Raw genomic sequence first — 15,271 nt, 5'->3', positions numbered from 1 at the left:
CAGTTGCTGTCCTGCCTGAGCATTCGAAATGTAACGAGTACTTTTGGGTCTCAGGAAAAATGTATGGGAGTAAAAAGTACATATTTTCTTGTGGAATGTAGTGAAGTCAAAGTTGTTTCAAATATAAATAGTAAAGTACAGATACGCCTCAAAAATACATAAAGGTATATCAATATCAAATCATTTCTGGTTAACAATGAAGTATACCTTACTGTGATTGTGTTCAATTAAAATGGTCAAAAAGAAACAAAAATGTTTTTTTGCAGACAGCAATTTCTCAAATAATTTAGCTAGGACTGTCTGGGAGAGGTTTGAGTAGGGAGGGGAAAACTGGAAATGAATGAGCTGTTATTGGTAAAGAGGTTTGGAAGTCTCTTTCTTATTGGTCTATTAACTCATTTATTGCATGGTGATGCATCCATGGAAGGTCAAAACTCCCTTCAGCCAAATCAGGCTGACATTTCAGGTGATCTTTTCAAACAGCTCTTACATTAAAATGGTATTATCATAATTTTCACAATTTCACAGTATTATTCCAACCTCCATAGTGTGGAAATGTATATAAATGGTAAAACCCAGGAAATCACGTTTTTGACAGCAGTGGGCCTTTATGTAGTAACCTACTTACAATTATTTTTACTTAGTTACTTTACACCTCTGCTCAAGGGTGTGTGCTATGAGTTTAGTGGGTGATGGCCTAGGCTTTTTATTTTAGCCTAATTACTTGGATTTAGTTTGGAGAAAATTATGAAATAGTCTCTGATAAACAACTCTTCTTGACGCCAAGAGGGGGCTCTTCGAAACTAAAATCTGGGATTCGTGCCTCTGGCATTTTTGTAAAATGGTTTATTTACTTCAATGTTATAGTTGACGTCAGCTTTTTTTCTGATTGGTATTAGCTTTAAACGTCCATTTAATTAAATCATGAGATATAAAACAATTATAACAACGAATTCATTAAATTGAACATTAAAATGTTCGATTATAATTTTAATTAGTATATTTCGTTTTTTGTTTTACATGTAATGTGATGGGCGTACAGGTTACCCTTCCCGCTGTAAACAACAGTCAATGACTTATATTGATGATTAATAATAAGAAGAAGAAATATATATATATTTGTAATAAGGCCTACCTTCAATACTTGTAATACTTGTAATAACAAACTAATGCGTTTACAGGGGGATATAATTCAAATATCTGATATAATATCGAGTTTTTACAATGAATAAGTTGTAAGGCACCTATAATTCAACTCCGTAATAAAGGCCTCCTATAATTAGTGCAAATATAATACGTTTATGTTAAAGTCAAGATATAGATAGTTTGAGCAGATTTTGAATTGACCGTGCTGCTTAGTAGGCCTACAAATGCACAGACTGATGTGAACATTAGTAATAGAAATACTGGGGTGGAGAATGCATTCCAAAAAGTTGGTTGATAAATAATAGATACAAAACATTTGTTAATGATGAATTTAAACAAAACTATAGCCCCATTTTAGTTATGGCCTGTAAATGTGCCACTATGTGGCATAGGCTGATGCATCAAGACGCAACATGCATAGGCTACCAGTGGGCAAAGGATTATTCAATCAAAAAGTATTGATCATTTCACAATATGTTTTTTTTAAAGTAGATTGCCTTTTTTTTACATTATTCTCTGTGCAATTGCAGTTATCCAGTGGTTGCAGGTGAAATTAACGTTTTTTTCCGGATTGATTATTGCCTAATAGTCAAACAGTGTCTGGTGTATTGAACTTTCCAATGACTGTGAAAACGAATGAGTGAATTGACGGATGAAGATTGTTTTCATCACCTGTCCTTTCCGATTAAATAGTTACATAACTGGTCGTCAATAACATTATATTGACTGTGGATAATATGACCTAAAATAATGACAATGAACAAACAAATATGTGAAATCCATTTATAGTATTATTCATGTTTTTAACGCGTTTGAAAATGTGACTTAACTATAGACTCGTTTTATCTCTCTGCCCCTATATAATGTATAGACCTATTGTTAACTAAATTGCCACGCGGTTTCCTCAGTCCAGGTCCTATCTCATGACGGAAATAATGCAAAAACAACAATGATAATTTGAGTCATGAAAAAAAGACAGGTCTATCTGTTACACGGTTTTGGTTGTCAGTTTGGACACGATGAAGGCTACCAGGGTAAAGATATCGGTGCCTCTGACCAGTGACAGTGATACAGATACAATCGCTTATCTGATTTTCTATTGAGTAGGCCAAGTGATACCATCTTTAAGACTCACTATGTTTGTCTTGACCCGTACTATAAAAAAAAGATTTACAACATAACACGAAACCAAAATAATGGTAATTTCTATATATATATAAAAAAATATATAACAATTGTATATAGGTCTAAAACATTTGTTTACAGCATTTACAGACCATATCAAGATAACCCCACAACAACTAAACAGCCCAATGAATCCGTTATTAATTTCGACTTCTAAAACAGACCATGTAAGCTACGAATAATAGCACAAATAGGAATTGAGTGTAAAGTTAAGATGATACTTAGCTGCAAAATAATCCATTATTGTGGTCAGTTAATTTGATCTTGCGCTGAAATAGATTTGATTAATACTTTTCTAAAATGTAAACCTTAGTGAAGTAGGCCTAGTCTATATGCTTGTTATACATCCACAATCCAAAAACATAAAGAATGCGTTTCAATAAATACTGGATGCCTCTTCTAGAAATGCAAAGGCTATAATCGCATCTTGATCCTCCTGCAAATCACTGGTAACAATGAAATCACCATACAGCATAGTTGTATTGAGTTTAATGTACTTACATTGTCATCGGTAATGGGTTATATTGTAAATGAATCGTATTTGTCAAATCTTGAAACAATGATTTCTACCGTATGATGCATCATTAATAGCAGTACAAGACGATCTTGATAGAGTGTGGCTTTGTCCAAGGGACGCACATGCAAAGTACCCGAGTGTGTTCCCTCCAATCAGAGCGCTCTCTCCCTCAACATTATCCAATGGGGAATATGTGCATGCAGGTTGCTGCACGGTTATCAGTGCATCCCGCTTCACTCACGCCATAGTTCGAGTCAATTTACGAAGAAACCCGACCCTTATGGTCACCATCAAAACCACTAAAAAACATCATCAGATCCTTCGACTTGCTAGAGGATTCTCGATGTGGACGCATGCGGCTAACTCACTTTTGACAGTCTGAACCGGAGAGACAAAAAAAATCTAACTCTTGTCCGACAACGCAAGATAATTTCTCTCCTAAAGAAGTGTTTTTGTTTTCTGAAGTTTCAACCTTCAGTGGCTGCGGTATCCAGGATATACTTCAGAAGCTCCTGTGGTGGCCTTTGCTTATCGACCAGTTCAGCGCCTTTATATTTATTTACTTTCTCCGGTTTATTATTTTATTTACTCGAGCAAATTTGGTGGTTCATGCTCCCAAATGTTAGCTGTTGGGCAGATGGATGCTAACAGGCAGAGTGCTTTCGTCCTAGGCAGTACACCGCTGGCAGCATTGCACAACATGACCGAGATGAAGACGTCTTTATTTCCCTACACTTTGCAGAATCATGCGGGCTTCAAGGCGCCTTCTCTCAATAATTTGAGCACACAGCTTGCCCTGGGGACACCACATGGAATTAGCGATATCTTGGGTAGACCTATCAACTCAGCTGGACAGCTGCTCTCGGGCTTTCCAAGGATAAACGGCTTGGCCACCGCAGGAATGTACTTTAACCCAGCAGCCGTTTCTCGGTACCCGAAGCCCCTGACGGATCTCCCAGGAAGAGCACCCATATTCTGGCCTGGAGTGATGCAGAGCTCCCCTTGGAGGGATCCACGAGTGCCCTGTCCTGGTACGCTTGTTATCTGGCTCTGTATAGTGCAAAAATGTTTAAATGCAGCTATACAAATCTTTATGTTTTACTTTTTTAATGTAGACATCTCTTGAATAGCCTAAGATACTTGTTTACTTGTTCGGTAACCTATGTTTTGATTCTCCTTGTAAATAACTTATATTAGCTACCTATACATAACGAATTCGATGGGCTATCCATGTATATTGGTTTCCGTTTTAATTCATATTCTAAGCCTAGCTATGATAGTCAACACGATGTCTCTCTCCAGGAGTAAACTCGTGACAACTGTTTACTACTGATGATGAAATACTAATCACTGTTGTGTTTACATATTTTTGACTAGACTCTTCAATCTTTTTTGTAGCTCAAGCAAACATGATGCTCGACAAGGATGGAAAGAAAAAACACTCCAGACCAACTTTTTCTGGACAGCAAATTTTTGCATTGGAGAAAACCTTTGAACAGACGAAATACCTTGCTGGCCCAGAGAGAGCTCGACTGGCTTACTCTTTAGGAATGACTGAAAGTCAAGTCAAGGTGTGTATCATTATTTGAGTCTTACATCTTTTTTTTTTTTATGAATTCATTTATAAGCCTAAATGTTAATCGTTTTAAAATTAAAATTGGTATGTGGCAGTTCTGTGTGTAATGTGTTTTTCTCAGTTATTATTATTATTATTAGCAGGCTTATTATTATTATTATTGCCAATATTGTTAACATTGGTGGTATTTGCCTATGCTGTTATGTTTTCATTGTTATGCAATTGGAGCTATTAGTAACATGTTTTTTTGGGCTCCAACTCAGATAGTAATAACTTTTATGTTGGAAGAATAATTACTACCCACTAGGTATGCCTTATAATTGTATGTATTAAGTGTTTAATTGTATGTTATTGCTTCTCCCAATAGGTATGGTTTCAAAACAGGAGAACCAAATGGCGAAAGAGACACGCAGCGGAAATGGCAACAGCCAAAAAGAAACATGATTCTGAAACTGAGAAGATGAAGGAAAGCTCGGACAATGAGGATGATGACGAGTACAACAAACCTCTGGACCCTAATTCAGACGACGAAAAAATCACAAGACTTCTGAAAAAGCACAAGGCTACAAACCTTTCCCTGATCAGTCCATGCAGCAATAGCTCGGACACCTTGTGATGACAGTGACGACTTGTCGTGAAGAGACTGAAACACTCCATGGTGCTTCTAAAGCTAATTTAACCAGGGTATAAATTGTTCAAACGGAAAGAAAGGGCGCTGATGGGTGGTGTGAATGATTTATGTTGTACAAACGAAAATGTAAGTGAGATGTATATATTTTTTACTGAGTAAGTTATGTTATTAAACCAATGTAAACAAGACTTGGCAGCCTTTCCCGCAAATCCCGATAAGCATATACCCTCGCAATATTATAGCTTCATTTTGTTATATTATTGCCGAATAATGTTACCCATCTCTCCACCTTTTACCATTCTAAATTCAATACAGGTACATAATGTATGAATGCAAATGTTGTAAATTATAATGTAAAAAGCTTGTTTTAACGATTTCAACTCCGTTCTATAATTTGAAGGAATTTATGTTTTACCTCATCAAACAAAGATAGAGAACTGGACCATCATTTATGTTGGAATAAGAGAGTATTATTACTTCTGCGAAGATGGAAGAAAAAAAACGTATTATGAATAAATTATTTAACAAGCTTTTGTTTTTGAACAGTTTATCTTCACTGAAATTACTCTTCATTGAATAACCACGTATTTTGACATTGATCGGGACCCACTCCAATACTGAGAAAGACGGGTCTAATAAATTATAATTAACGGAAACCTGTTTGCTTCTTCTATCCAAGACAGTCTGAGATGTTTTGGATCACTTTTGTAAACCTTGCTTACGCAAGATGGAATAGCTCAATGTTAGATGCGTTGGTGAAAGTATAGGCCTATACTAAACTAATAGGCCTAGGTCTTGTGAAATTGGCCAACAAAAACAAACTATACATTACACTTGACATTAGACTACTTGTAATGTTAATCTCAATAGTATACTTTTATTTTTTACAACGGTGTTGTGAATGATGGTAGAATGTATGCACACATGACTGTAAGTCGCTTTGGATAAAAGCGTCTGCTAAATGGCATATATTATTAGGCCTAAACAATGCAATGTCTATACAGGGAGTTCCATGAATATATAGGCTACATATAAAATCCGTATTTTTTTATTTTATTTTCTCAACATTTCAAAAACGAAATTGTCTACATTCACAAACCCAGATATGGTCAGTGGAATGGAGGGTTGTTTATAGGTTATAGCCTCCATATGTTTGCGTTACAACCCCAAATTATAGCCTACTTTGTTTGCAATTATTACAGTTTAAAGTGTGTAGACTACGTTATCCCTTTTAAAGTATATAAACTTCACACATCTCAGAACAGTTTATTTTGAAATAGTGATTTTCTTTGGACGTAACGCTCTGAAGTGTAGTTTGGACTTTTGGTCATATTGATTGCTTCGGGCTCATTCATGCTTAAACAGGAGAGAGAATGACTACTCTACAATGTAGGCTATATTTAAAGTACAAATCAACACATTTTCAGAAAAAAATATATAAAATGTCCATAGTGCTATGCCCCTACAGGCTAATTCATTCAACTGCACATTGTACTGTATTTTGTATGCATTTCAGATATCTGATACCACGTTTCACTATTGCCCTGTTACATTTATTGGTTATTATATAAATGCACTGTTTCTAACTTACTTGAAATATAGAAATGGGCAATTTTTCATTAATCCATAACTGTTTTCTATATATGTCTAACACGGGAAAATGTTTTCGGCGTCCACACAGGCAGCCCAATTCTGACCTTCTTTCCTCCATTATAATTAGTCTTTTTGGCCAATCAGATCAGCTCTGAAAAATATCTGATGTGATTGGTCAAAAGACCGAAAAATGATCAGAATTGGGCTGCCTGTGTAAACGCAGCATAATAGGCCTAGAAGGCCAGTCTAGCTGCAATATCCATAGGACTAGAATTACCAAAGTGGAGATTTTACACCTCGATCACACCGATAACGTCATAGCATTTTGGTTAAAAAAGAAAGAAATAGACTCATTTCAATGGAACGCCGTGTTTGCCTTGCACCATTGTATTACAGATGCAGTTCGTTCTGTGGAGCACACATTGGATGTATCGAACGGCTTGACAGAAATGGTAGCAGAAGGTGAACGTTGAAATGTTGTTGCACACATGTCCAGATGATGCTGCGTTCATTTTGCGCGATAACTCTGTAGGTGCGATCGAGGCGTTAAAGCTGCATGGTTTAACTTGATGTGATACCACGAACATCTTTGAAAACGGTCATCTCTACGTGCACCTAGCCTCTGTACGATTGTGGCCACGCATGCATGTTGAGCAAGTTTTTACAAATAACAAGACCTAATACATCTTGTTGTGCGGTAGGCAATGCTGAAGTGATAGATGCGGTGGAATGATGACAACACACCCATTGAGTTCTAATGGTTTTATTGCTTGAGAACCGCATAACCAACACTAGAGGCCATGACGTCAATGGGGTATAGAATCTCTATCTGCTGAAAGAAGTGAACTGCAGCTTCTCATCACGTGACCAGCGGGAAAAACAAGCAGTTTTTGCCTACGAATCAAATCACACTGCTAAGACGACAAAAATTCAGCGGCAGTCACAAAATCATTTCCACTTGCGGTGATTTAGATGAAGAAAAAAAATAAAATCCTGGATCAATCTAACGGCTTCACACAGTCTGAACTCTGTAGTGTAGTAAATTAAATCAATAAAAGGAAACCTTCGCGTTTCATCAACAGCCTCCCCTAATCGCTTTTTAACGCTCGAAAGAGCGATGAGAGGTCCTTAATTTGCAACATTGCTGTGAAGGCTGTTGAAGGCTACATACAAAAGCAATTCTTCCTGGTCTTTACCGACTTGTTGTTGTTTTGTTGTTGTTTACAATGTATAATCAATACCTTTATCTATCAGTTGGTACTTAACTATTTTATGTTAACTCTTACACAATTCATTTCTTTGTACAATACTTGGCACCATAATGCAGTAACAAAAATAGATACCCAAGCCTATCTAAAAACATCACATTCAGAACCATAATATTATAACATAGAAATAAGTTAGAATAATAATAATGAAATAATGTGGGACTGCTATATATGAAACAATATCTTATATACTTACATGGTCTATGGCACTGCTTAAAATATCCTTGGATAGGCTATATAAATCATGTTGGCTGAAAAGTTGTTTTTCTTTTCTTCTTCTCTCCATTGTAATGTTAGATTCAAAGGTCATGGCTGATGAAACACCCAGCAGCCATATTGTCTCCATATACTTCAGCATAACAATTGTGGTAAGAATGATAAATTATCTCTTTAAAAAGTACAGTATATAAAATGAGATTCAGCTGATGTGAGGCATGGCAGTGTTATGCACACAAGTCAGCAATGACAAATAAAAAAAACAACAAGAAAATAAAATAAAAATGAAATTAAGTGAAAATATTTATCTATTCTAAAACAGTGGGACCACACAGTTTGGTCAGAAGAGAGAGAACAGCACTAAAACCATCAACAACTCTATGTTATACTGTCCAATGTACAAATAAGCCTAACAATATAGATATACAATTTTTTTTGCATTGCACTTTTTAAAAACATCTTACATACTGTATGGAAGTAGCTTCTATATTAGAGGCGTACCTAAAATTGCAAATATGGTATCTAAAATAATGTAGTTATGACTAATTTCTATTAGAGTTTTGGCAACAAGGCTGTGACATGGAAAATAGTTGTCCTTCCTTTCTCTGGGGGAATAGGGTGCGTCGCAATTGTGAGGTCAGTAAGATGTGTCTTATCGCAAACATGTCTCGGGTGGGTAGTCCAGATACTGAATGAAGTGTTGTGTGGAAAAACAACAGCTTGTATGAATGAGGTGTTAGAACGACTGCGACTGGTCAGCACTGCTGAAAAGTCTGTATAGGGTCTTCAGTGTATGTGTGTGTGTGTGTGAGTGTGGCGTTTGTGTGTATCCTGTGTCCAACTCTCGTGTTCTTCTCACAGAGGCGCTTCACGCAGATATCTTTTCCACCCTTTGGCACCACTTCCCTGACAAAATAAAGTAGAAAAAAACAGACGCAATGAGAATTATGCCTCAGCATCAGGCATGTATTATACAAACAACTAAAAAAATGCAATGCAAAAAATGTAGGAAACCAAAGCCTAATTAATAATAATGACGGTAAAAATCTATAATTTATTAATAATAAATAAAAATATTTACCAAGACATCACTGCACGTTACAACACTTGTGCTTATTTGCATTAGCTTTACCTGCCCCGGTTGTTAAACGAAAGGACAGGTAGACAGGCTGCCAGACAGAGGGACACAGAGACAAATGAGCCAGTTAGCAGCAGTCCTGCCCTGAGTGCGAAGGGTCAAAGGCAAATGGGGCCAATACAAGTTTAAAGCTCTCAAACACGCACAAAGACACACACCCTAAACTCACATACCAGGGGGGGGGGCACATATTTTCACCTGCGTGCTAACTACATTGGAAAAAATGTAAACATAGCAGAATGTGATTTTAGCGGGTGCATGTGGTTCTTGGCCTAGGTCTGGTGGAGTATCTCTCTGTACCCAGGTCCCCTCACACACACACTACTGTCCAGTCCACAGTAAGTAATGATGAAAGAGTGAGAAGTTCAGCTATAAGGCGCCTCTCTCTCTGTCAGCCTAACAGCCACTGTCTGACACTACAGACTCGAGGGACTATGTTAAATACTATCCATAAAGTCAGCATGAAAAAATAGCCTCTGATCACAATATGACTGTTCACAATATGACTGTTCACAGCCAACTTTTGGTTTCATTATAGGCACCTGCATAGGCAATTGCAGTAATAGGCCAGTGGAGTACTAGTTTTTGGTTATGATAAGGTAAGGTAGTTGGTACTAGTCATATTCTTTAAAAATCAAGGACTATACTGAATTCCATTAATTGAAAATGTCTGGAAATCCCAAATTCCAACAAAGTGGAAACTTAGTTTTCAATTGAAACAATAGAACATGATGAAATAATGTACTCAATTTCACACATACAAATCCATACACAGACAGACAACCACCCATACCCGCAAACAGGCAAAACAACCCAACACAACCCAGAAGTGGGATAGGCCTGTGATGTTACCTTATGGTCCCCCATGCAGACGTTGGGCCCTATATTGTCATAGACCAAGTTCTTCTCCTCATTTTCAGGCTGAGAAAAAACAAACAAAAAAAACACATGAAAATAATGATATTAACAGTAGTATAAAAATGTAAACAAATAACTAAAACATCATCGAAAGAGAAAAATGTTCCACCCAGTGTGCCAAATAATTTGATTTGTTGCCATTTCGAGGTCAAATAAGCATTATTCGGATTTCATTTTAACAATGTTATTACAAGAAAATTCTTATCTTAGACATTTCAAGCGGTGTCATTAAACCTGATCCTGAAGGAGCCTACAGTTGATTACATATGACTGATTTATAACTAACAGCAGAGTTTTAACAGAGTTAATACAACTTCAGAAAGTCAATATTGCACATTTTACTTGAAGATTGAATACAGTGAATGGACAGGAACTGTAAGGAAACCAGTTACCAAGACCATATTTACCTCCCAAACAAATGAGCTCATACAGCATATAAATTAATCATGTTTCCATATGTCACACAAAGGAAGTGTCAAAACACAGACATAAACCTCAGGCCTAGACTATAATAAATCATTTCTCTGGTAGAACTGAATACTTTTTAAAGAGCCTGAGAGCCGTCAGTTGTGACTAGGCGAGCGCAGCGCTTCCACTTGAGAAGAAACAACGTGTAGCTTCAGAATGGACCAGAAACTTAAATCCAAATTAACTTCAAACCTATCCTGCTAGTCTAAGGTCACTGGTGCGCTGGCGTGCACCGGGTACCTCACTCTACCTTTCTATAGGGCCACGCACCGGCACTTTCCCCAACCGCCTGCCAAACGCATAAGTCGCTGACTCCTGGAGCCTGGGATACATTCATCACATAGAGACTTGATCATTTACAAAGACAGCATCAAATTGTGGATTTTCGAGCTGCATAATCTTTAGACAGATAAACAAATTACCGCGGGCCCTCCGGCAGAAACAGAGCGCTCGCTCCGCTGAGCATTCATTACCGCACATCCACCCTCCGGCGCTGTGCCGCGCAGGCAGCGGGCAACCTTTGGTGTGTTAGGGCTCGGCAAGCAGAAAATAACATGGCGGCGAGTTAACCGACCGTGCCATGATAGACGATGCCACGTGGATGCCTGTTTTTCAGGCCCATGTCTCAACAATCTGTAACGCTGTCTTGGAGTGACTGAGTGTGTGTGTGTTTGTCTGTGGTGTGTGTGTGTGTGTGCGTATGCTCAGTGCATCATCAGCCAATCTGTGAACATTTTAACGTTAGGCTCCCCCTACATTACAAGCAATTCACCTGTAATTGAGAAAATAAATAATTGTAGAGCTACTATTTATGGACAATTTATAGCCTTTTTGTCTCTTTTTTAAAACTAATGATGAGGGCAAGTGTTTTGGAAAGGGGGATTAGCCAAACCTTCTTGTAAAGCCACAGCAGATGAGAAGAAAGGCTCGTATGAAATTGTTATATTTTAGAAAGCCAACTTCCTTCCTCTCTTCCCTTCTGTGTTCTGGAGCTCAGAGATGTGAGTGTGGTTGTATGCAGACTCCCACTGTGAAGTGGACCGGGCTTTTATCCTAGAGACTCCTGCACACCCCCAGACCATCAGATAAACAGCAGAAACAACTACAGTAGTACAGAAGAGAGGTGCTCCTGTGGAGGAAGGGATGCTCTGGTGTTGTGTTCATTAAAGATTCTCTCGTCGCCATGGACGGCAAGTTCCTCCCCGTACAGGGACATGTTCAATAGGGCACACCGTAGCAAAACGTTTTGCAGTGGACATGTTCAGGCTGTTTCTCTCGGTTTCACCCCATTTCGGACAATTTTGTGCCTACTGAACATCTGCCGTGCCATGTCAAGGTGGCTGCCTTCACTTAAATTTAGAGCTGGCCTCGCCGGTGTCATCTAGTCTCATTTATCACACCAGATGCCTTCCAACAGCTCTATTGTCATGGACCATCTCCAGCTTAATCAAGTGTGAGTATGCACTTTCAGACACAATACATTTCTCCTCTTGTCACCTTAAAAAAGCATAGTAATCAAATAGGTGGACAAACTCAATCTATTCATTGGGCTGATTAAAGCAACAACAAAAAAAAAATGGGACACCTCCGTGTAAACTGAAATGACAGATTTACACAAACTTTTTTTTTTACGACAACAGTCGCCACCAACAGGGAAAACTTACTAAAAAAGGATGCAGTTCTTAAAGTTGTGGTCACATGGAAAATGGTAAGTTAGGCTGATCGTAAACATGTTAAGAGATGCACTTTGCGAAGATGCCATGTGCTGAAGAGGTCTTAGAAACAGTTTTGCATTATCCAACCCCAGATCCGCCTTGTTCTCTAAACATCACAATCAGACGTGAACAACTTTGAGAGACTAGCATGGTAGATATTTCAAGTAATCCAGCAAACAACAGGGGAAAGACAACAGTCTGGAGCCCAAACTGGTGCCGTGTTGACGGGGAGGGAGGGGAGTGGTGGCAGATTGGTTGAGAGTTTACAATGCCTCTTCTGGATTTAGGCAGGGTGGTGGGCCACAGCTTTGGGTTCTGCCACTGTGTTGACTCTGAGAAAGAGCAGACAGAGGGAGCACAAGATCTCTGTCTTTACAGGGCCATTATGGCTCGCTGGCAAGCTAGAAGATAGGGGACATATATACTGTCTGTGTGGACCCTGGGCTTAAACTCACCGTATGAATATTCACACACAGTAAATCCCTCCATCTGGGAGGCTGGCAGAGCAGAGCAGAGAGAGAGAGAGAAGAAGTGAGAGTAACAGAGCGGGTTGAAGAAAGAGAGAGAATGGAGGAGAGGTGAAGAAGTTGAGACGGAATGTGAAGGAAAGAGGGATGGAGGAAGAGCAGATGCCATAGACCAAGGGTGTGACGCTATCCCCGATTGGCAATCCAAGATTCTACATGAATCTGGGATACACCCCGGGGCGATGGTCTGCTAATGACTGTATTTGGCAGAATGCCGTGTGTATGTGTCTTAGGCTTCTTAAAAACTCACCTTTAAGACCAGGTCTTTAGCTGTGGCAGACATAAGGACGCGGTCACACCAGGCAGGGCATCTAGTGTTCATGTACTGCTTTCCCTGACTGCTGTCTTCACTGTACGGATAACTGTGGAAACAAACGCCCCCCCCCCCAAAAAAAAACACACCATCATCATACAATAATCAAGACTTCTGTGTTAATAAAGAGGAAGAAATACAAAAAGACAATTCTGTGTATTCTAAATTAGATTGTTAAAGGGATTCTTAGTTAGGGGCTAGAGAACAGAAAAGGAGAGAACACTGAATCTAAATCAGATACACAGCTTTGACTGTCTGGAAATCATCTTTTGATTAAACACACATGGATGGCTCAATCAGAGAAATGTTTACAGGCTCAGTGGATCTCCCTCACTCTCTCCCCCTCTACATGCCTATGCAGCCATCAAAAAGAGATTAGGGCTGTGGCAAATGGCCAAGTGAGATTGTATCTGGTAACAGGAGGAACAATCGGATGATTTAAGTAGCCCGGGCCCGCCGGGAACCTCATCGAGCCGATGCAGATTTACATTGTTGAGAATTCAATTTAGCCCTACAGCTCATCAAACTGCATTAGATTTACATGCCACCAATCCAATTTGTTTGTGCGGCTCATCAGGATAGGACCGGGTTTACATACTGTAATGCCAATCCAATTTGCTCCTTCAGTGCTACACACAGGGCTCACCGTGGCGTAACGCAACACACGTTTCCCCCCGGGGCCAGTAATAAACGAATGACAAAATAACCCCAGCCGTCCGATATTATTCTCCATTGTCGAGACGCTCAGGTGACGACGTTAGAAGACTTGAAAGTAACAGTGCGATTATTATGTTTCTGTGTGTGTATGTTTGTGTGCGCACACATCTTCCTGTGTATGCACGTGTGTTTTACACCATAATGTGACGTGACCTCCCCCCACTCCCAGTATACTCCAGTCAGTCAGATGGGTCCATAGGTCCGAATGAGAGGCTGCTAGCACACAGCTATCGGATACATTCACCTAGCTAACTAGTGGCTGCTACGACACACACAGGCACCTCTTTTGGCCAACCAACCAGCCATGCTGTGCAGAACAGGCCATTCACTGTCACATTGAAGCCATGAAGGGTGATTGTGTCACTCTCAGGCAGCCAGGCAGGAAACCAACTGCGCAAACAGAGGCCTGGTAAACACCTCCAGAGGTGCGCACGTACACACACACACGCACACACACACACACACACACACACACACACACACACACACACACACACACACACACACACACACACACACACACACACACACACACACACACACACACACACACCCCAAGGGGGGATGCTACAGTTGTGCCATGGCGACCAGTACGACCACAGACTGGGGACTACGGGAGGGCGGACCGGGGCGGGGCAGAGGGTGGGGGGGGGGGGTGAGAGGTACCCACATCCGGCCAGCGCACAGCACCCCCCTCCTGGGTGAACAAAAAGGCCTGCAGAGAGGGCTCCTTTACAGAGCCTCCAGCCTCCAATTAGCATTAATGACACGTTAAAGCATGTGGAAATGCAGCAGGTTTTGGTATGCTAAAGAAGGGTTGATGGAGGGATCCTCCGGATGAGAGTCTTTCAAAGACGAGAGGAAGAATAGGACGAGGGATGCCGAGCAGCAGAGAGAGGAGAGGGGATAGAGAGGGCTCAGACAGTAAAGCGAGAGTGCGGGAGGAAAAGAGCAGCGTCATCAAAGTGGCTCGATCTTCAGTGGCTGGCCTAGCTACAGACTCTTCAGTCCATACAGTGAACTGGCCCTAAATGACTATGCGATCTCTCTATCGTAAGGGAAATAAAGGGAGTATCAACCTATCGTAGCAAATTGCTGTGGAGCACATTAACAAAAAACAAAACCACTATTACCTAACTGTTTTTGATAATGACATAACAAATTGGGAAAAATGTTATTCATCACCGTATAAGGGGATTAGCGATACTCAACAATGGCAATTGAACAATAATGTCTATCTGCAGGCAGTCTTACCCTACACTCCTCCTCCCCTTCTCACCGCACCCTCCAATGGCTCCAATTGAGATAACAGGTCCTAATGCAACAGCAAACATCAGTGGCGG

The 15,271-nt window shown here is 39.8% G+C and overlaps 3 protein-coding genes across 6 annotated transcripts in view; 1 reads left to right on the top strand and 2 right to left on the bottom strand.

The window, feature by feature from the left end:
• Window positions 1-2,936, bottom strand: part of LOC118401464 (vertebrate ancient opsin-like) — an 80,099-nt gene extending 77,163 nt beyond the window's left edge. The window contains exon 1 of the mRNA XM_035799004.2: window positions 2,833-2,936. The gene's annotated coding sequence lies outside the window, so the exon portion shown is untranslated. The remainder of the gene's footprint in view (window positions 1-2,832) is intronic.
• A 145-nt stretch (window positions 2,937-3,081) lies between these two features.
• Window positions 3,082-5,584, top strand: LOC118361955 (homeobox protein Nkx-6.2-like). Of its 2 annotated transcripts, none has more exons than XM_035742203.2 (3): window positions 3,082-3,879; window positions 4,247-4,419; window positions 4,792-5,584. In XM_035742203.2, the coding sequence occupies exons 1-3, from the start codon at window positions 3,468-3,470 to the stop codon at window positions 5,038-5,040; spliced, it is 834 nt and encodes a 277-aa protein (XP_035598096.1). In that variant the 5' UTR covers window positions 3,082-3,467; the 3' UTR covers window positions 5,041-5,584. The 2 variants fall into 2 exon arrangements, with proteins under 2 accessions (XP_035598096.1, XP_035598088.1); XM_035742195.2 differs by having other exon boundaries at window positions 4,226-4,419.
• A 1,811-nt stretch (window positions 5,585-7,395) lies between these two features.
• The window catches only part of LOC118401457 (inositol polyphosphate-5-phosphatase A), a 189,721-nt gene continuing 181,845 nt past the window's right edge, over window positions 7,396-15,271 (bottom strand). For 2 of the 3 annotated variants that reach the window (XM_052477865.1, XM_052477859.1), the window contains exons 13-16: window positions 13,149-13,260; window positions 10,123-10,191; window positions 9,214-9,301; window positions 8,892-9,038 (exon numbers count right to left, since the gene is read on the bottom strand). In XM_052477865.1, the coding sequence (XP_052333825.1) occupies window positions 9,221-9,301; window positions 10,123-10,191; window positions 13,149-13,260 (262 nt within the window). In that variant the 3' untranslated portion in view covers window positions 8,892-9,038; window positions 9,214-9,220. Of the gene's footprint in view, window positions 9,039-9,213; window positions 9,302-10,122; window positions 10,192-13,148; window positions 13,261-15,271 lie in introns of all 3 variants that reach the window. The other variant, XM_035798973.2, reaches the window with a different exon arrangement.

The sequence above is a fragment of the Oncorhynchus keta genome, chromosome 2, assembly GCF_023373465.1.
Source record: "Oncorhynchus keta strain PuntledgeMale-10-30-2019 chromosome 2, Oket_V2, whole genome shotgun sequence".
Classification (NCBI taxonomy): Eukaryota; Metazoa; Chordata; class Actinopteri; order Salmoniformes; family Salmonidae; genus Oncorhynchus; species Oncorhynchus keta.
The sequence above is the reverse complement of the archived record's forward strand: the minus strand, read 5'-3'. Positions and strand labels throughout refer to the sequence as shown.

Excerpts from the sequence above, each read along its gene's own strand:
- LOC118361955 (XM_035742195.2), top strand. The coding sequence starts at position 3,468 with ATGTTAGCTGTTGGGCAGATGGATGCTAACAGGCAGAGTGCTTTCGTC. Across the intron at positions 3,880-4,225 it reads TCCACGAGTGCCCTGTCCTG|ACTCTTCAATCTTTTTTGTA; the intron begins GTACGCTTGTTA and ends ATTTTTGACTAG. Across the intron at positions 4,420-4,791 it reads TGACTGAAAGTCAAGTCAAG|GTATGGTTTCAAAACAGGAG; the intron begins GTGTGTATCATT and ends TTCTCCCAATAG.